This window comes from Talpa europaea (genome assembly GCF_964194135.1).
Source record: "Talpa europaea genome assembly, chromosome: 9".
Lineage (NCBI taxonomy): Eukaryota > Metazoa > Chordata > Mammalia > Eulipotyphla > Talpidae > Talpa > Talpa europaea.
Window position 1 is genome coordinate 92021842 of NC_140076.1, and position 20699 is coordinate 92042540.

At 43.5% G+C, this 20699-nt stretch overlaps 1 protein-coding gene across 7 annotated transcripts in view; it reads left to right on the forward strand.

The window, feature by feature from the left end:
* Nucleotides 1–20699, forward strand: part of TENM2 (teneurin transmembrane protein 2) — a gene marked incomplete at its 5' end in the record, with an annotated part of 889116 nt that overhangs the window by 419553 nt on the left and 448864 nt on the right. Inside the window, one exon of one of the 7 annotated variants that reach the window (XM_084243837.1) lies at nt 12106–12244. The exons of the other annotated variants lie outside the window; for them this stretch is intronic. Within the exon in view, the coding sequence (XP_084099963.1) occupies nt 12106–12244 (139 nt within the window). Of the gene's footprint in view, nt 1–12105; nt 12245–20699 lie in introns of those variants that run through there. 7 annotated transcript variants of the gene reach the window in all.

Here is a 20699-nt window from a genome sequence, read left to right on the forward strand (position 1 = left end):
AGCTCCACCCTTTCATAGTATCAGAGAGAAAGCTCAGGTTTATAGCTTAAAGTCACTAAAAATTTGAGTACCTTTTAAGGCTCTTTACAGAAAGCATTTTCTCATGAGCTTGCTGTGGGTATATGTCCACATGGTGAGGATATTAGCAAATTCTACCAGACAAACTCTCAATCTAGTAGAGAACTAGAAGGGAGGTGATCTTGAATGAACTGGGGAGGAGGAACCCAATAAGGAAGGTGTTCACCTGGTCATTTGATTGCTATCTGGGTGCTCAGAACTAAGATGCCCATTCTGAAGCACCAGATCTTTGCACTCGAAATCCTTGAACCGCTGTCAACACTGAAAGAAAACCAAGCACACACTTGGATCACTTTGTGTATTTTAGTACAAGGCCTGGGAGTATACTCATCAGGGGGGAGGTGTGGAAAGGGGAAACAGTTGAAGCCAGAGTTTAAAAGTCCAATAATTGTTGACTAATGGTGGCTCGGCGGTAGTTCCAATATGCCAGTTAATGCATAATGTCTCCCCACATGAAACCTGATCAAAAAGCTTTAAAGCTGCTGGGCCCCTACTGTTTGCAGAGGAAAATATGGGGACCCAGGGTCTAGGAAGGCAGGCAAAGCAGGCACATTGACCATCTGAGCAAAACCTCATTTATAAAAAGACAGAAAACAGGCACCGTCCTCAAAATATGCTGTGTAGCAAAGAGGCCATAATGAATGATGTGTAAGTTAACTATTTGAACTGACAAAAAGGCTAGAAAAAAAAAAAAAGTAAAAGAAGGCAAGCTTTTTCTTCTATTTGAAAACCTTCCCATTAAGAGAACACAATACACGACTGCAAACGTGGATCAACCTCATTAGGAGGAAAGAATATTGTTTGAAATAAACCTCAAAGAGAAAGAAAAAAAGCTGTCATTTTCTTTAAGGACACTGTTAGGTTCTTATGGACAAGACAAAAGAGTAATGAAGTTAAATTAGAGCAATTCTAACTGTGATGATTTGGTTGGAGGGAAATAGAACAACCTTTGCTATTAAAACAAGAAGAAAGAAAAAGTAGATCTTTTAATCAGCCTCTGCTGTAGCAATGATTACTGACCTTACCCCTCACAGAGAGTGTTCTTGAATCTGTTCCAGGGTCACAATTCTTACCTTATTGATACAATCTAGGAATTTTAAAGCTAGAAAGGAGCTGGAATAATCATCACGCTGAAGTATCTTATTCTGTAATTGGAGGTACTGATGTTGAAGCAGCTAAATGATTTGCTCATGTTCATCGAGCTTTCGAATTTCAAGGTTAAATTCTAGGAATCGGCAGGAACTGAAACTTATTTTCTCCAGTGTTAGAATCTGTTTATTCCACCTTCTTTTGAGGCGTCATGCCAGAATCGGGCTGTTAGTGGTGAGCTTAATGTAGTGTGCATGCGTGTGGATTTTTAATAATGCACACCTGAAACTTACGTGTTGTAATGCAAGGTTGCTTCAATTAAGACTTTTAATTAAAAATTAAATGAAAAAATAAAAATATAAACACATTTATGATGATGATTCCGGCCTAGGAGCATATTCAGGGATTGAGTGTACTGATTAAATTCTCATGAAGTTCTCCTTCCTGGAGAACCAGGCACCAAGCAGAAGTGTCAGGAACTTCACATCCTTCCTCACGCGTGTACCTCGGTGACAGTCAACACCTTCTATCCAGACGCCGTTCTTGTTGGAACCGAAGCATTGTGTGTCTGGCTCCTGTGGTGAAAAAAAATGAAGGAATCCCCTGCTAGCCACAAGTGAGTGATGGGACTGGCCAGAACTGCGGTGAGAGGGGCTAGATACCTTGGAAGTGACAAGCTTTGCCTGGTAATATATAGTAGCAGTTCAGAAAAAGGAAAATGCAATCATTTCTTAAGTACTTTGGGCCATTTTCCGCTCCTACTCCCCTCCCAGAGAAGTCTGGACACGTTTTTATTTGGAAAGGTGCATTGTGACATTTTATATCATTCTCTCCACCTATTAATAGCTCTGGTTGCCCCAGGTGCTCATTTTCAAGACGCCCTCGGAGAAGAGGGACTTTGGCAGCTGCTCTGCAGCTGACAGCTTCGGGGAAATGGCAGGTTTTAATTGATGTATGGTGGGCACTATGCTTTCTCTATCTCTCTCTTTAAAAAATTGTGATGGGTTTAGTATCCTCCTAGGACCAATAGATTTTAATATGTCAATTATTCCCCCTTTTATTGGAACTTATATGTTTGTGGCTGATGGATGGTCTTCCTTGGTACCTTTTTGTCTCCGCGTGACAGTGCACTGGGTGTCGCGTCACCCACCTGTCTGAACAACCTCTCTAGACAGGAACCAGTCAACAAGCCCTGTAAAACAGCAAGTGGTGCAACTGCTTCCCAAATTAGCTGCCTGCCATTTGTTCATAATCATGAGATGAAATTGGAAAGTGAGGCTAGAAAGCAAAATTTCAAAGGCATGATGGTCTGGAGAAGGACAGAAGTGGACGTTTAGCAGTGCGCTCAGTGTGGTCTGCACATAGGCTCATTCTCGAGGATGCACAACTGAAACTTACATAATATTATGCAGTGTTATATCAGCAAAGAGTTTAATAAATTAAATTCTCTCTTTAAATTCTCTCTCTCTCACACACACACACTGTCTGGACAGCAGTTCTCCGGCTGCCCTTGAGGGAGGTCACCACAGTCCCAGTCCCCAGGCCAGCAGCTCCATGGGTGTCGGCTGCAGGAGTCATCTCCTATGAGTCTGGCCAGTTGCCAATTCTGTGAAGGCATCACGGTTTTTCAACCAACAGTGCCAGAATACCAGCTCTGCTGTCACCCTGCCCAGTGAAGTCACTGCCAACGGTCAGTCTCTTCTGGCTCCATCTCATGTCCAAGACCCGCCTCCCACTATGACGCACATGGGAATTTCTTAATTCCTTGGTTTCCCGCAGCATTCTAATGACAATCTGTTATAATGTAATTCGTATACCATAAAATTCACACATTGTTAGTGTATAAGTCAATGACTTTTTTCATCAAACTAATGGAGCTGTGCAATCAATATCCTAAATTTTTAGAACATTCCTATCATCCAGAAATTTCTTACTGCCTACTTGTTATTAATCACCATGCCCACATGCAAAATGCTCCATGCCAAAGCAACCAGTGATCCATTTTTGTCTCTGTAAGCTTGTCTTTTCTAGGCACTTCTTGCCAATGGAATTCTGGAATAGGGAGCGTGATGCTTCTGAGATTTATCCATGTTGTCCTATGTATCAGCACTCCATTCCTTTTTATTGCTGAGTAATATTCCACTTATATGGCTATCCTACCTTTCCTTTATCCATCCATTAATTGATGGACATTTGGATTGTCTGCAGTCTGGGGCTATTCTCTTAGAAAAAATTCACGTGTTTCTTTGTGCAAACATATTTTCTCTAATAAACCTCTTATGGGCCACTTTTCAAGTATGTGTGTGTCCCAAACTATGCAAACCACCCTCAAATGCAGTATTTCTAGACTTTGCAAAAACTACTGAGGTAGGAATTTTAGTTAAGCACCCAAGACTTATGAAGAATTCACTTGAAGGAATGTTTCTGGGGTCAGAATTCAAGCTATGTTCTTTCTGCTCTGCCAGGCATCCTCTCTAACTCTGTAAAGCAAGCCTTTGGCTGCATCCCCGTAGCAAGCCCCAAATAGCCACCCTCTCACCATGTCCAGAGTCCCCAGTGTGGCCACTTTAAATGAATTTGAGGTTTGCAGTTCTACCCTGGGATTCCTGCACATAGAAATATTCTCTTCTCAATTACAAGAGCCCCAAAGGTCATTTCCAATCCACTTTTAAATTTGGTACATAGATTTGTGCAAATGTATCAATTATTCACTTCATACTTAGCACCAGGGTAGGTACTATGAGGATACAAAAGATAAATGGCACTCAGTCCTGGCCCCTTGAGGACAGTATACTGCAAAGATAAGACTCATAGACACATGTCTTAGATTAGAGACCCAACTACGAATGTAATGAGAACTCTGATTATTTAAAAACTAGCTCTAATACCCAGACCATTTACAACTCATGTAGTACCTGCCTATTTCCTTCCTGAGTTATGTGGACACAGTGGAGATAAATTACTGATATGTAAAGAGAGCTGGACTCTACCTTCTGAGTAATTCATTAAATGTGAATTCTGTGGAAAGAGGGAAATGTTTAACATCATTTAAAGCAAATTATTTCTTCAGATTTCCCAGGTAGTAATTGGGAAAGGTGCAGTTTCTGCTATAGAATATATAGTTAATTGATCTAGATAGATATGTATGCATGTATATGTGTGCATGTATCTGTCTATGTATCTAATATATGGCCCATGTTGTCCATATTTCTCTCTCCCTCCCCTAAAATACATTCTAGAGGAAGAAATGAAGGAGATAGTTAAATATTTTTCTCTTTCATCCATACATCCTGTTTATGGAGCACCTACCATATTTCAGGTTAGCAGGGGGAAAATGAGATGATCTTGTGCAGAGAGATGCATGCTATGACTCCCAATGTTTGTTCCTTCACTCCCCATTCATGTGATGGAGCCTCACTCCCTACTGTGATACTATTTGGACACAGGTCTTTAGGAGGCAGTTAGGTTTGGATGAAGCCACAAAAATGGAGCCCCATGACAAAGTTTAGTGTCCTTATAAACAGATGAAAGAACAGAGCTTAGCTCACTCTCCACCATATAAAAAGTGAGAAGGAGGCCATCTACACAGCAGGAAGAGAGCTGTCATCTGAACCCAAACTCTCTGGCATGCTAATCCCAGACTTCTATTTTCCAGAACCATGAGAAATAATTTGTTTAGGTCGCCCCTTGTATAGTTTTAGTTCTAGCAGTCCCTGCTAAGACAATGGGCTTCAAATAAATAAATCATGGAAATTGTGAGGATGTAGGGTATGTCAAGAGGGCATTTCCATGTCAGGAACCAAAGACAGTGGACTTATGCTCGGCTTAGCATTAAAATAAAGAGCAAAGCAAAAATAGACATCAAAATCCTACCTCTCAAGCCAATGTATGTAGGAAGGGAAGGGTAGATGAATGCTATATCCCAGTGACTTAGAATATGGGTCTGGCAGGAGAGAAGAGACACATTTAAAATGTGAAACTCTTCCTTCTGTGTCTTTTTAAAAATATTCTGCAAATCTTCCATAACAATTGGCAACTTCTCTATCAAGCCTGGGTAACCTAATATATCAATTCTCCATTTTTCTGTCCAAGTCAGTGATAAAATATCTTCCATTAACCTATGCTGAAAGAGCCAATTCTATTCCAAGAATCTCTTTATGTTCCCCCTATAACTTTTTAAAAGATATGCCTCTGTGCTTAATACTTCAGCTTATACTCAGCTGAAATGAGAAGACTTTGGCCAAATTTCAGGGAAATCAATAGGGCCTTTCCCAAGTCATTTGATCATCAGAACGTGGCATGTTTTACCCTTGGGGAAAAGAAAAAGACCATCGCTTCCACTTGAAGGGACTAAAAACTGATTTGCTTTTTGGTTTCTTGTGGTGGGCTTGGTCTTCAGTGTCACCAGTATCCTTTGACTTTTATTTCTAATGATTCCATGAATTAGTAACACGACAGTAATCTTAGTTAGGAAAATGATGAAGAAGTATGTTGTCATTCTCATTTCTGTTTTTTCTAATCCGAAGTGGCACACTGCATTTTATTTCAGCTCTTTCTTTCCACATTGTCTCAATTCTTTGCCCAGTTCCTTGTGAATCTTCTTTCTCTAGCTAATTCTGTTTACCAGTTGTCAGAAACCTTTTGCTGGGTGCTCATTTTTCCTTAAAGATTTTGAGGATAAAAGGCTAGTTTTACCTTTCATAATCTCCACATCCCATCAAATTGGCTTTCTGAAAATGTTCTCTTCCCCAACTGCTTCCTGCTGGAGAGTTAGTTGTCCATTTTTCTTGCAATTGCCTTTCATTGTTCACAGAAACTTCTCCCAGAGATCTCTCACCTTTGTTTCTTCAAGTCTCTTCATGAATAAACAAATTATGTAAAGTACCTCCCACCCCACATTTAGATTAAACTATTTTATGGTTTGCATTAAGAGGTTTTTTGTAATTCCACCAAGTCTCACTGACCCATATTAAAGGTGTTGATGTGGTAAGAAATTTCATTCTGTAAAAGCTTCTAGACTTTTTTCTTTCATTTTTTAAAAAAAATAGTTCACATTTTTTAATATATACCTTCATATTTTTTAAGAAAGGGATCAAACTTAATGATACTAATCTCATTATATACCTTGTGGAATAATTGAGAGTCACTTTTACTGCAACAGTAAAGAAATGGAGGCAAAAGCTGAAAAAATTGCTATTTCAAACAAAGATGATACTTGGCATTATACTAAGCAGTGATGGGAGTATAAAAGATAAGACATGTTTCCTGCCTTTACATCAGGGCAAGAGAATGTGCAGGTATCCAAAATAAGATGAATGTAAGGAAATTAAAGTTCAAGGGAAAGAGAGAGATGTATAGAGTCAGTGTCCTCATATGAATTCAGTCATGGGGGCCAAGACACCCATCTTCCAGGTCAGCTTAGAGGACGTAGAAGTGTGTTAAATCAGCCAGTGATTTATTTCAGCATTCCATGACTACATTTTTGAGTAATTTAAAATTGTTAGTAATAAGCAAAGTATACCCTAGCATTTGCTTCCTGCTTCTACCCCGGGTCCCTTAGACCAGTATACTATGTCATTAAGGAGGTTCCCCCTTCTCTGATGAAGGAAATTCATTGGAAAGAGTGCAGGATCTGGAACTGACTAGCTCTTTAACAACACATCCTTTCTGATAAAATCATCATCCATTGTCATCATCATCGCCCTCTGCTTGGGTCAGGTGTATCAGATTTCATGAAAAGTAAAGGAAATGATTTGTTTAAGGTGAAAAGGAAAAGGGCATTAGTTGCAAGACTGATTCTTTCTCTGGGCAGAGAGTTACCAGCCTACCTCTAATGAAGGGAAAAATGAACCAAGTTACAAGGTGAGCTAAATGATGCACTGCATGGAAAGATCATGGCAGAGGATTTGGCTGGAATAGGCACTCTATGAAAATAATTTCTCCTTTCCCTATCCCCTGCCCACCCTTCAGGATGACTTAGCCCTATATATTGTTTGCCCTAGTTGGGGTTATTTTTTTTTTTTTTTTATATATAGAGGCATGCTTTATTTATTTGTTTGCTGGTTTGTTTGTTTTGTTTATACATGCACTGGGTACAGTCAGAAGCGCGGGAGGGTGAGAGAATTCACCAGAGCCAGAGCGGGGAGCAGAGCAGGCAGAAGGACCGAAGGACACTGCTGAGGGGAGCAGCGGGCGGCAGGAGAGGTCTGCACGCCATGTGGGACCCTCCTCCGGTGGCCGGGGAGCAGCCGGGGATCGAACCGGCGCCACAGAGACCGCGGGCAGCCTCGCAACCCAGCGCTCAACCGCTGCGCCACCGGGGAGGCCCTGCCCTAGTTGGGGTTATACAGATGTGCCTACAGAGACCATCGAGGACCCCAGAGGCACCCACGGGTTAGGGAGTCCAATTTTCAGTCGACATCTATCTCCTTGCCTCCTAACACACAGAGGAATTCTTGATGGGAGTGTGTGCCCTTGTCAGCTGGTAATAGTTCTCTTCTTTTGACTCCAGTACTTTCTGAAGATCTGATTATAAAGGAGATGAGTCCATGTGCAGTGCATTTATGGTGACCTAACATTTTCTGCTGGGATGATTGATAGACTCTAGAGGCATTTAATCGAGGATGGACAACCAGTACTTTGAAAACATACTATACCTAAGTAACACCTACACTTTGATCCTCTCTGTAGACCTCTGGGGGCCATTTTGAATATTAAATTCATTAACCAGCCCTGGGTTTTGGGTATTTTTTTGTTTGTTTTTCAATAAAAATGATGTGGGTGACTGAATCAGCGTTACAGTAGATTCTAACTCCTAACCCCTCCACAAATATGTCTGGACTGAACCGATACTTTATTTCCAGGAGGGAGATGGAGTGTCTCCTTAGTTGGTCTTGCTCTTCAGAAGGTTTCTGAGAATTTAGGACTTAATATCTTCTGACATGATTATATCACATTCCACCACTGTATCAAGAAATATACTTTGGGAAATACTTAAAGAAAAATTACAGGCTAGAACAATTGTATGTAACACCAGGAGGACCTGACTTGAATATGGTATTAGATAAGGCTCCAGTAGAGAGGTGAACTGATGCTGAGGAAGAAGCCAGAGAAAGGGGCCAGGGGAGGAATGGAGAGGTGGAGTGTGTATGAACCGGGGAAAGAAATAGGTTCTCGGAACTGAGAGCAGGGCAGGTTGCTGAGCAGAGAGAGGAGTAAAACAGATGGGAACAAGGGCCATCCAAACATATGGGTCAAGGGCCAGATCCTACAAGGATTCCTGATGATCTCAGAGGAGGCTGAGCTGTAGCTTTGAACAAAAGGGAAGAAAACAAAAGATTTTTAAGAAAGGGATTTAATAATCAAGATTTGTCTTTGAAAGAACACGTTGCCTGCCACGTGAATAAAGCATCAGTGTGAATAAAGCATCAGTGAGAAGAGCAAGAATGATATTGAGTCAACCAATAGGAGGTTGTCACAATGTGCACGATGCTACGATGACAGAGGACAAGGTGATCATTTGTCCTTGTTCCTTGGAGGTTTACAATTCAGTAAGGGAGTGGACAGGCATAGGCAATTATCACAGTGCAGTATGTGATGTGCCGTAAGGTTAAACAGCATAACGGGAGAAGAGGAAAGGTCACTCAGAGCAGACACCAGCAGGGACATATCTTCCTACATGTTGAGCATTATCCCATGTCATGGAGTGACCCGAGGTTGGTTTTCGTTTGATTTTTTTACAAGTTTGTTCCTGTTTAGATTTTATTTACACCTGCCTCCAGGTTCAGAAATGACTCAGTAGCTTTCCCACTGTTTTGTTTTAAACTTCAAAAGCACACACATTTCATATTCAGGGTCACTTTACTTTTGTCAAGCAAGTAGAAAGTGCTTTTTGTAAATGTCCTTCTAGAGAGGAGTAGTGAATCCTCCATTCCTTACACCAGGTCCTATGGTAGGCCCTTCAGTCAGGAAGGGTTTGGAGACAACCCTTTTCTTCTTGGAGTACATACTGCTACAGTGCCAGTGACTGGGATATAGGCACCAGCAAATGACTTGAGGACACCTGTATCCTGAGAAATCTGGAATGGACTGCAATGATAAATACTTGTGCAAAATGTTCTCACAGCTCCTGGGGTCCCTTCTTGAGAGACCCTTCTGAAACCCCATCGTTTGAAGTATACTGATTTGCTGTTGGACAAGTTTCCATGCTCTACCCTGACTCTTTTGAAGGGAAAGAGGCTGGCTGCACTATGCAGCCATCCACAGAAACTCAGCATGAATTCAATCCCCAGGCAAGGAGATGACCCACATGACACAGCAGACCTCTCCTGTCTTGCCTGCTGCTCCCCTCAGCAGTGTATTTCAGTAGATCTGCCTGTTCTGCTCCCCACTCTGTCTCTGGTGAATCCTCTTACCACCCCCACACACCTCTGGCCTGTACCCCTATTCTTGCATGCATAAATAAATAAATCTTTAAAAAAAAGGCTGGGTTGCAGTGAGATCAGGAGCAAGAAAATACATGGGTAGTCATATAGAAAATCCCCAGGGAAAGTTGTCCATGATTCCACAGTGGCTCAGCTGTCAGTTCCATCTAGATGGAAGCTTGCATAAGTCTCTTAAGCAATCTGGGTTTCTTTGGAAAAAATAAGATGATTAGAGTGACTGATCACCCAGGTGCATTACAAACTTAGTGCCAGATAACAAATTTCCATGCAGGGATGCTGTGAGCTAAAGTTTAGGAAGATTCTTTTGAAGTTAGGGTAAGTGTAAGTTTTTAGTTACATAGGTCTAGATACAAGAAAGTACTTGACTATCCTTCATACTGGTGTGATGGGTCGGGGAAGAACCATAGTTAATCTGAGTATCTAAAAGTTGCAGTGTGGGTCAGGGAGATGATTATTAGAGTATAAAGTTTGACTATATCTGATGACTTCCAAAATTGAAGGCATAGCTTATATGGGCTCAGAAAGCCAAGAGATTTCCATAGTTTGTTTGCTTAGACCCCCACCCAGAGAATTCTGATCCATTTGATAAGATTTAAGGATGCTGACAAGTCTGAATCAAAGAAATGTTATAAAGATAAAAACAAATTTGGGGAAAATGGCCACATAAGGAAAAGTCGTTAAAAATCGGGGAAGCTTGGTCTTGAGAAGACTTTGTGATACATTACAATTGTCTCAAATATTGTGGAGAACTGTCAGGAAAGAGAAATGAGACTTATCCTGGTTCTGCCTTTCCTAATAGACCTGGGGTAAATCGATTGAAATTGCAGGGAGCTTAATTTGTGCTCAGTGTAGAGAAGAAATTTCTATCAACAGTATCTAACCAAGAATGGAATGGGACCTGGTTTCCCTTGTGTGCAGCGTAATAAGGGAGAGACTGGAGATATGAGTGATATTGATTGTGAAAAGCAAGGTTTCAAGTGTTTTTACATGTATTAACTCAATCCTCATAACAACCCTTTGAGGTAGCTTCTATTATCGTTTCATGGTGCAGCACAAGAATGGGTGCCAGTGTGGTTAGACCTCTTGTCTGAGATCATGTAATTTATAAGCGACAGAGCTTGGATCTGAATGCTTACGGTCCAATTGGAGAGTTCACAGGCTTACCTGTGCTGCTAGATTGCCTGCGAGCATCATTTAGAGGTGCTGTGAATGAGATTTCTGCCCTGAGTTTCTAAGGTGGTTTTTGAAAATTGCACCTATGGAAGTATATACTGCCTAATACATGCAGATACTGTGTGGTACATAACATGGGCAGAGATGCCTTCCTGCACGTACTCCCAGACTCACTGGGTCTGAATTTCTCTGCCCTGTCACTCCTCTGCTGTAACTATGCATAGTCATCTCCTTGCCTTTTCCACGCTGCCTGGAGCTGAGGTTCAGGGCAAGATTTTCTTTGTCTGCCATACTGATATCATCCATGTCATCTACTTCAGCTGCCATACCATGATGTTCCTTAAAAAGAACTCACAAATATATCCAAAGACATTGCAAGTACAAAAGAAAGCTCTGCTTGCCAAGTATATGGGCTACAGCTAGACCTTTCTTCCAGACCCGATGGCCAGCTGTCCATCCTCTTCTCCATCAAAGTCTAGAACTTGGGGGGACTTAGAGATCTTGGTTTGATCTGCCGGTTGCCCATAAGGAAGCATAGTGAAGAGTGGGAAGTGCTTTCCAGCTGAGGAAGAGAAAGAGAATCCCTTTCAACCTTGATAAGATTCATCTAAAAACAATTGACCAAGAAGAACTAACTGTCCCCCTTTCATGTACAGGTGCTTTCAAATGATTTGACAACAAGCTAAAATGTATGGATGCCATACTGTCAATCACAATGCATCCTTCTGGATTTTAACGCTTGTTTTACTTGAGGGAAGATGATATTTGAACATTTTATGGCATCCATCAACAGGAATGTGCACATGGCTTCAAATAAGGGTTTTCAGCCTTCTGAAACCAATTACTTCTGCCTAAGTAGAAATGCCAAAGCAGAGACGTGTCAGCAACTAAGAGAATAATTTTTTTAATAATAAATATGTGCAACAATGCTGTGAGACACCAGAAATGGTGTGTGCACACACGTGCAAGCGCACGCACAGGCACAAACCTTTTTAAGAGATATTTCAGAAAGTCTGTGTCAAACAATGTTAACCCAGGGAGATGCAGAAATGTCAGACGCATTACATGGGCAGGACGTGCGGTTGGCATTTGGCTGCCAGCGGGGGAGGCGTCCTCCTGCAACTAATTCCTCAGGAACCTCATGCTGAGTCTGTCTACAGGGAAGGGAGAAAGAGGGAGGAGGGGAGAGCACATATTGCCTATTCTGTTTTTCCTGCGCAGCTGGAGAAGGCCTCAACTGTGTCGGGCTGGGACTGCTGGTGATTTTCTGTAGTTAGAGGAGAACACAAAAGAAAGAGCATCCCGGTCCCAGCTTATACCAATGGTGAGCCAGCCTCTCCTGCTCATCAGCGGGGCTGGCACAGTTGAACGCAAGCCAGACCGCCTCTTATGGGGACTCGTCAGCGCCTCACCTCCGCCAGTGAGTTTTCTCCATGGGAAGGTTGTGATGGAGTCTCTGGGTAAGGACAATGGAGGTGCATGCAGAGGGGGCTCTGAAGGACCTTTCCTAATTGATAGAGTGGCTGGGGCATTTCTTTAACCCTTTGCTGGGTGTCTAGGGAAAGATGGGGGACTTGGCCGTGAAACTGTTTTTGTGCCGACACTCCCATGGAGTCCTTGTGAATTCTTGTCACTGAGTGTAATTTCTAATTCCCATCAGGCTGTCAATCTGAGATTTTTTTTTTGCTGCCTTCACGATGGCTGCCAGGTATATCGCCAGAAAAATATTCTGTGAAAATAGATATAAAATGAGATTTATTAACTGTAAACATCTGTTAAGTCAAGCATCTTGTGTCTGCTGCCGAAATACTCTTTCAAGTTGCTCTCTCTACATCTGTCACTCTTTTCATCCTCCAGAGACCTATCCCTGGTAGCTTTCTGCACATGGTTTGACTTCCCCCTTTACTGGAGCTCTGTGTTAAGACATTTTCATTAAATAGGCAAAAAGGAGGAGAAAGGACAGGGCCACTCGATGAGCTGAAATTTTCTTCAAAACGTGGATTATTCTTGCTTTCCGTATGTGATGGTTAGTATGCTGAGTGCACACTTCAGACACCCCTGGTGTCTTCTGTGGCAGGTGTCTGGGTTTGTTGACAAATCTTCAGGTGTAGCATTTGCCTTCAAAGGGCACACGGCTGTCACGTCAATTTAAAGGGAGAAATAATAATCTGTGCATTTTGGGGCAATTTATGTTTTACAAAGTACTTATATTCTCTAATTGATTTTGTTTTATCATTCCATCAACCTTATGTGGTAGGTATGGCCATTTTCATTCACTCCTGTTTTTTAAAGGAGGGTCAGCCCGAAAGGCAAAAGACTCATCCAAGGTCATATAGCTAGTAAGCGCACTTGTGGGCATTTCAACCCACTCCAGGTCTCAAGTTTTTGTTTTCTTATGCATTTGAGCTGTGGGTGGTATATCCATTACCACACAGACAGGTTCCTAGCGTCATGTCATCAAATGGGAGGTTGTGTGTGTGTTCATGTGTTCATTTGTGTTCCCTTTTTCTCTACTTCCTTTCTGCTCTTCAGGCCATGGAAGGTGTGGATCTGAGGTCGAAAAGGTCCAGGATGAATGTGCTCCAAAATTTCCCTTCTATAATGCACACATATGTGTGTGCACACACTTTATTTACTAAGTTTAGGAGCCCTGAGATGCCGTGGGTTTCTTCTGGCTTCAGAAGGAAATCATCAGTACATCTGAGGAAGGGTTCCTATTACCACTCATGAGTGGAGACAACAAAAATGATTGTAGGTGGTGTGACTCTACTGACATTTACTGGAGCAGAAGGGAGTAGGGGAGTTGGGGGAAATCTGACACCCTTCAAATCATCACACACCAGACACCTCAGCCTTTGAAAAGAAGCAAATGTGTCCCCAGAAGGTGGTGGGGTAGGAGCCCTGATGGACAGCGTGGGTCTTTCATCTCTTCAGTCAAGCCCTGGTGCTCTCTCAAGATTCAGCCCACGAGACATCCTGGGAATGAGCAACAGTTCAGCAGGTACCTTGGAGCATGTTGTAAAGGGGAGGAAATAAACCCTCATAATTCAGGGGATACAATAATCGGCCACCGTCCCACCATCTCCTTTCCTCCAACCAAGCTCATACCCCCAGACACCCACACTCAGTGCCCAAGTGCCCAGGAGTTCTGGTTCTTGGTGGGAACACAGGTGGAGCAGGAGCTGGCAGGACTTGTGCTCTGTGTGCCATCTCCCACATGCCGGGTGTGCTGGCAGTACTTGCTCTCCTCAGAGAGAGAACAAGGGATTGTGTGTGATGCTAATTCCTTGTTGGGGCAGTTTTCATGTTCTCAAGGCTTCTCAGGTCATTAGACAGTGTTGTGTTACCTCCTAGACCAGACACACCTTGCACCCCAGTCACGTCTGCTTCGTGCTGCCCACACACCTGTGCAGGCATGATGTAGACCATCACTGGCGCTTGCGCAGTGGGGTCTGTCTCTAATGCTTTATTTTCTGAAGTTCTTTGGAAAATCTCTTGAGACATGGGCCAAGAGGGGATTCATAAAAACCTCGAAATGTCAGAGCTGGAAGGCAGCATGAATTGCATGTGGTCCAGTGGTCCTATGCTAATGATGAAGACATCAAATCCCCAGAGAGGTTGAGATTTGTGGCAGTTTATCACGACCATAACTGTTTCCTGTTCTCTTTGTCCTTCTGTGCCTGTCAGCCCTTCAAGACCTTGTTCTCTGTCCTGAAAGATGACCTTGGTGCTCTCTAATGGACACGCTTCTCCTCCAGCTACCATCTGGGGCTTACTCAACAGGAGGAACCCCAGAGGGTAAAGGAAAGGGAAGCAGGGGTGCTGTGAGCTGCTTGCTCCTCTGTACTTGGCCCGGGGTGGCTATAACCCTGCATCCACAACACATATCCTCCCGGGCTGTCTGGACAGTTCCCTTCTCCTGGGCTCCTAGAATTCCACCCTCTCCTTGCTCAGAGAGGAGCAGTGGCAGTAACTTCCTCTTTGTTAGCCCTAGAACATTATTGTCCCTTGGGCTCCCTTAAATCCTGACCACAATGCTCTGCAGTAGTCCCCACACCCAACTTGGGGGCCATCTGCTTTCAGTGACAGAAATAATAGTAGAGCTAAAATGATTGCTCAGTTGGTTTTCTATCCCCTGCACACCACTCTATTCGTCTTTCTGCCATACTATGGGTGACTTCAAAGTCTTGGGTTCAAAACCTGGTTCTGCCACTTCCAGGCTTTTGTACTAATTAGCAGATTGCTTAACCTCTGTGTGTCTCAGCCTCCACTTGTGTAACTGAGAGACGGTTGTGCTGCTTAAATAAAATCAGCGTCCCCAGAGACCTTAGCACCTGGTAAATGTTCCCTAGTCAGTGTTCCGAAGTACCCAGCACTTCAGCACATGCTCCATAATAAATTTTACTTTTTGCTAGTGCTTGCTGTTGGTTTGGACTCACATTCTGTATGTGGAAATATTTATTAGGATTCTCATTCTGGAAGTGGAATGTTTTGCAGATTTGTTCCGAGTCTTGCATAATTATAAAATCTTATGAGGGTAAAGTCACCAAATGCCAGGAATGGTTAAAAGTGGTGGGCAAATGGAGTTGTGGGCGAGTGAGTGGGGGTGTGAGTCATGAGGTGGAGAGGAGAGTTGGGACAGGAATGCAGACAGGACTGTGCTGGACAAGCCAGGATGTGCCTGGAAGCTGGGCTGGGCGGGCTGTGAATCAGCTCCATGCTGGCATCATGGCTGTCCCCTTCCTACTGCCTGACCCGGGAGGACACCCGGTACCTGTTGTTGGAGACATGCAGCCATGACCCCAGTGTTCATGCAACAATATGAATGAGGGCTGGTTTCCTAAGAGGCTGAGGATTCTCTACCTGAACACAGTAGTTTCTAGTTCCAGAGCATAAAATACAGCCTTGCCAACTTAAAAAAAAAAAAAAATAGTTCTCAGATATTTAATCCTTTTGAATTTTTGGTGAACATTTGGAAATGTGGAATTAATTATGCTTGGACCCGGGGATCCTGGAGAGTAGCTCTAGGTTTTTGGAGAGAGGAACTGGACCATCCTCAGCTTCTTATTAAACTAGAATGGGACCCACTGGGTTTTCACCAATGAAAACTCCCACGGGTGTGTTTTATCCTGTGGTTTTATTCTTGACTCCCCAAGGGTGTGGTAATTGTGGCTGCTCTTACGGAAGCCCAGTGGCTCCCATCCTGTCATCAAACAGGAGACTCTGGCATGCCTCCGAACGAAAAAGAAATTAAGTCATCGCATCCCTTGTTGTTCAGGACGGTGACAATGCTGTGTTATTACTTTATGTCAGACAAGGGAAGAATTTAATACAGTGTTGGAGGCCTTGGAAATGGAGGAGGAAGCCCACGTGTGGCACTGGCTCTGTGCGTTACACCGTGGTGCTGACATCCAATTGTAGGCAGCCTGGCTATCCCTCTTGTTCCCTGGCTCCCCAAGTCCCCTCTTGCTTTTATTAGACTTTTTATTAGCAATTTTCCCTAGAACCAACCATCCATTCAACTTTGGGTAACCCTAAATGCCGCTGACTATGTCACTTGTAAATCCAAGTGTGTCCAAACCTCCCACGCCACACTGGGCCCACCGAATGCCTCTGGGGCCCCAATGGCCAGAGGCACCTATAGTAAGTGAGGAGTGAGTGAATCTCCCTTTTGAACTCTCCCCTTGCTCTCTTTGCAGTCCTATTTTCAGCCAGTCTTGTCTGTGAGCCTTCTGTCCCTCTCCACCCCACCCCCATTCTCAATTCCTTTATCCTGTTGTCATTTTCTTATAATTTTTACTTTTCTCCCCATGACCCTTGAGAGTCCCTAATGTGCGTAATTATTTCTTACATCATTTTTTCTTTGCTGTTAACACATGGGCTCCAAAAGGACAGGAAACTTGGTCTGTTTAGAGAGACATGAGCCCGGGCCCAGTACCGTGCCTGGTGCAGCCCCTCTGCCATTATTCGGCATGATGAGTGAATGAACAAGCATCCCCAAAGGGTCACTCCCAGAAACTCCTTAACTCCAGAAAAGGGCCCAGTGTCATGATTCCCAACTTTGAGGAATTTATCAACTGTTAGGGAAAACAATCATTTGAAAAATCACATTCTGTGATACATCAATGTCCATGTAAAAGAGAAGTTTGTCTTTACGACAGAGAAATGGTTTTGCTTTAGATTATTAACAAATTGAAAACACAAAATTAAATCAGAGTATTGCCCAACTACCCGCCTACCACACACACCCACTCGCATGCACACACAATCACACAAATTCCCCCGCAAACAAGGGCCTCAGGCAAAGAATCAGAATCCATCCCAGGGCTCCTTGGAGGAAATTGGAGTTTCCCACTTAACTCCATGATCTCCTCAACAGCTGTTCAGAGCCTGTGGCCTTGCCAAGCCCCTCCCACCAGAGAAGCGTCCAGCAATCATCCTGTCTGCCAGGCCTGAGGTAGAAATACAGAGGCAGTGCCAGAAGGGCCACCTCCAGCAGGATTTTTGGCTGGGAAAGTTTCAGCTCTGAATCATCATCGATAAGCTTGCCCAGTGGGCCATGAATGCTTCAGAACTGGTTGCTGGGCTGGGGTGGATAAGCTGATGGGGGAGGACCACCTGGCTGGGGGCTAGTCCAAGGAACACCTGATTTCTTGCTTCTCAGGGGGCTTTGGAACAAAGTCAAGGTGACTAATTTTCAGTTTCTCCCTGGCTCTCATAAGCACACACGTATATGTATTCACACACACCCATCTAAGCTGTTCTGCAAAGGAGCTCAGGATCTGAACCAGTTCAAGAGGAAATGATCCTCTCCTGCCACATCCCCCAGCCCCCGACTCTCCTCTCAGGTGTGGGGGAGCTGGTTTAATCTGCTGTCATCAGCTATATTTTACATAAAGTATTAAAGCTTCTTTACAAGACTGCAGAAACTGGGCCCCCCTGGTGTGGTACAAGGGGTTAAGATGCAGTACTGTGAAGCTGCCCAACCAGGGGGTGACCCACGTGGCACTGCTGACCTCTCCTGTCTCACCCACTGCTCCCCTCAGCAGTGTATTTCAGTAGATCTGCCTGTTCTGTTCCCCACTCTGCCTCTGGTGAATTCTCTCACCCCACACCTCTGTACCCCAGTTCTTATATGCATAATTAAATCTTAAAAAAAAAAAAAACAGACAGCAGAAACCCTATTCAAGAGCAAGAAGAGTGCCTTGTGTTTTGATGTCCATTCCTTACATCTCCTCCAGGAGTTGCTCGCCTCCCTTCCTGTCCTCCTCATCCTCTTCTACTCTCTGAGACTCCATGCATCATCAGTCAGGGCCTCCTCTGTGGAGTTCTCTCTGTCCCAGGTCATGGCAAGGTTAGACACAGAAGGCCAGTTTTAGACGTTCTCCTGGTATTGGTCTCCATTTTTCAGAAAGGCTTGGCTGTGCTGCCCAAATCTGTACCAGGCAAAGGCTTTTACAAATTGACTGCTCTCCATATTCAGTGAGTACAAAGTGGCCCCAGCATCCAGGGTGTGGTTCCCCTTCCTTTGACCCACTTTAAAAACATGCAACTGAAAGATGCTTCGTTAAGTTTACATAGAGGTTGCAAGGCCATCAGAATTTCTCCTGCAATGTTTCCAGAAGAATTATCTGACAGACGACATCTCACCCTCTGAGAGCTGCTGTCTCTGGTCTCAAGAAAGGCTGCAAGCCAGCAAATACTTCACCAAAATCTAATGGAACTGTCAGAGGTGGTATTTTTTTTTTCTTCCTCCCTTTATTCCTTTTCCATTATCACTGATTATCTAGCTTATAAATTCAACATTCATGCTTTCTCTTTGGCCTGCCTTCTCCCTACAGAGCAATTCTAGAAAGCAGGACTGTGGCTCTAATGCACACACTATTAAGAACTGGCATTTGATGCGTCAAAAGAACGTCTTCCAACGCTCTCAGTAAAGCCCGTCCATGCCAGGTTCTCTGTGCAGAGAAAATCAGGGTTCAAGCAAGTACTTGCGGTAAAAAGTCTTTGTAAAGGTGCTTTCGGAAGTGGACCAGTTAGTGTTTCTCCTTGTGTGATGTGGTCTTTTTCATTCTTATCTGCACAGACCATAGAAAACACAACTTACGCCAACAAGCACTTCCCAGCTCACAAGTCTGTCATTTTGCTCTTTATGTTAGATTCTTCATGAGGAGAGTTTGAAATTGCAGAGTGATCAGCAAGTGTCAAGTGTCCCAGAGCACAGAGGCCCCGAGACATGCAGCTCTGTCTGATGAATAGGGATTATATTATTATGTTTCCGGTGGAATAGGGAACAGAGCAGAAGAGACAAAAGATGCCTTGCAAGTGGCAAGCTTATTGTCTTCAGCTGCTCAGAGTCTTTTTTAATAGACAAAATCATGTTAACACCAACTTTGGGGGCAGTTTGCTAACTCTATTGCTACCCAGGCCTTGAGTAAATGATAAATGGCAGTAGGCACTTCTAACTTTTCATGAAAGTGTTCTAATACCTAGAATTTTTCTCCTATGTAGGCTGAATTTCCCCTTGCTTTAAATTGTCTGTTTACTTTAATTAAGCCTTCCCCAGCTCTCCAACTTGTTGAGTTTGACAACCATTAATTTACAGAAAGCTTTTATTCTTCTCTTTTTTTCCCCCCTCTTTTTTTCTTTCCTTTAGCCCTCTCATCGTTGCCTGGCAAAGAAGCCAATGAGCAACTGACAAGCAATATACTGCTAATGCGGGCTTTTTTCCCGGAGAGGTGTCTTAATCGGTGAAAGCAGAATTTCCAAGCTGCCCCTGTGGGCTGTGTGGTGTTTCTTTTTGGCTTCTTAGCATCAGCATCTTAGATAGGGTCTGAATGACAGGGAGATGCTAGAAAATCGTCAATACTCCAGGTGGATCTTAAAAAAAAAAATAGGAAAGAAATACCTTTGGAATAAAATTGAATGACTGCTTAGTCTTCCTTCAACTTCTTCTTTACTTATTTTAAGCTACAAACTGCTATCTGTTTTTTTTTTTTGTTTGTTTGTTTGTTTTTTGTTTTCTGGTCCAGATTTTATGTATCCTGGGAAATTTTCAGTGACCACCCTTCTTCCCCTGTACAACTCAGGGTTAAGTAAGTTTCCTTGCCCCTGCTCTCTTAGTGCCGTCTATTTTCTCCATCATAGTGCTTCTTATGTCCTATTTAAGTTAATTTACCATTTAATTTAAATGGCCTAGGTCGTCAGCTCTCCAAGAAAGGAGCTGCGGCCCCACTCTGTGTCAGATCCCACCTGGCACATGGTAGCTTCTCGAGAAATAGACCCATGTGGCACGTGAACTGGAAGCAAGAGAGAGAGCTCATTGTAGTCTTGTGTTTTAAACACAAATTTGCAGGTGGCAAATTTGCCTGTGTTTTAGATCTAAACAGAGCATTTCGTAGGCAGAATAGGGGCACAGGTAGAGCAGCAGGACAGCTCCCTGAGTCTCCAGTCCATCACCCTCATAGAGAGAAGATCAGGGCCAAGATGCATATTTATGATCTCTGGATGAATGTGCCTTCTCTCCCTGCCCAAGGGAAACTCTCTGGAGAGCCTCCCCTGCACCAGACACACTGCTTGCTCTCTGCTCTGAGGGATGGAGCTGACCGGGCAAATTGCTATGCTGATGAACCATGCAGCTACCTGAGCAAATGTTCCAGAGAGATCTCCAGGGATAAACCACATTTTAGAAAAGGATTCATCCATAGCCTGGGGTGAGCCTTTTAGCCCTTAGCTAGTGGAGGATGGTGGGGTAAGGAAGATGAAAGGACTTTCACAATATCAGTTCACACTTCTTAGCAACCCAACCCCTGTCCTTGGGCTGGCAAGGAGCTAGCTAGAGTGTGTTTTTTTCACTCTTCCCAGGAAGGTATTCAAATGGAGACCTAGAGGTCTGGGTGTCACAGCACTCCTTGA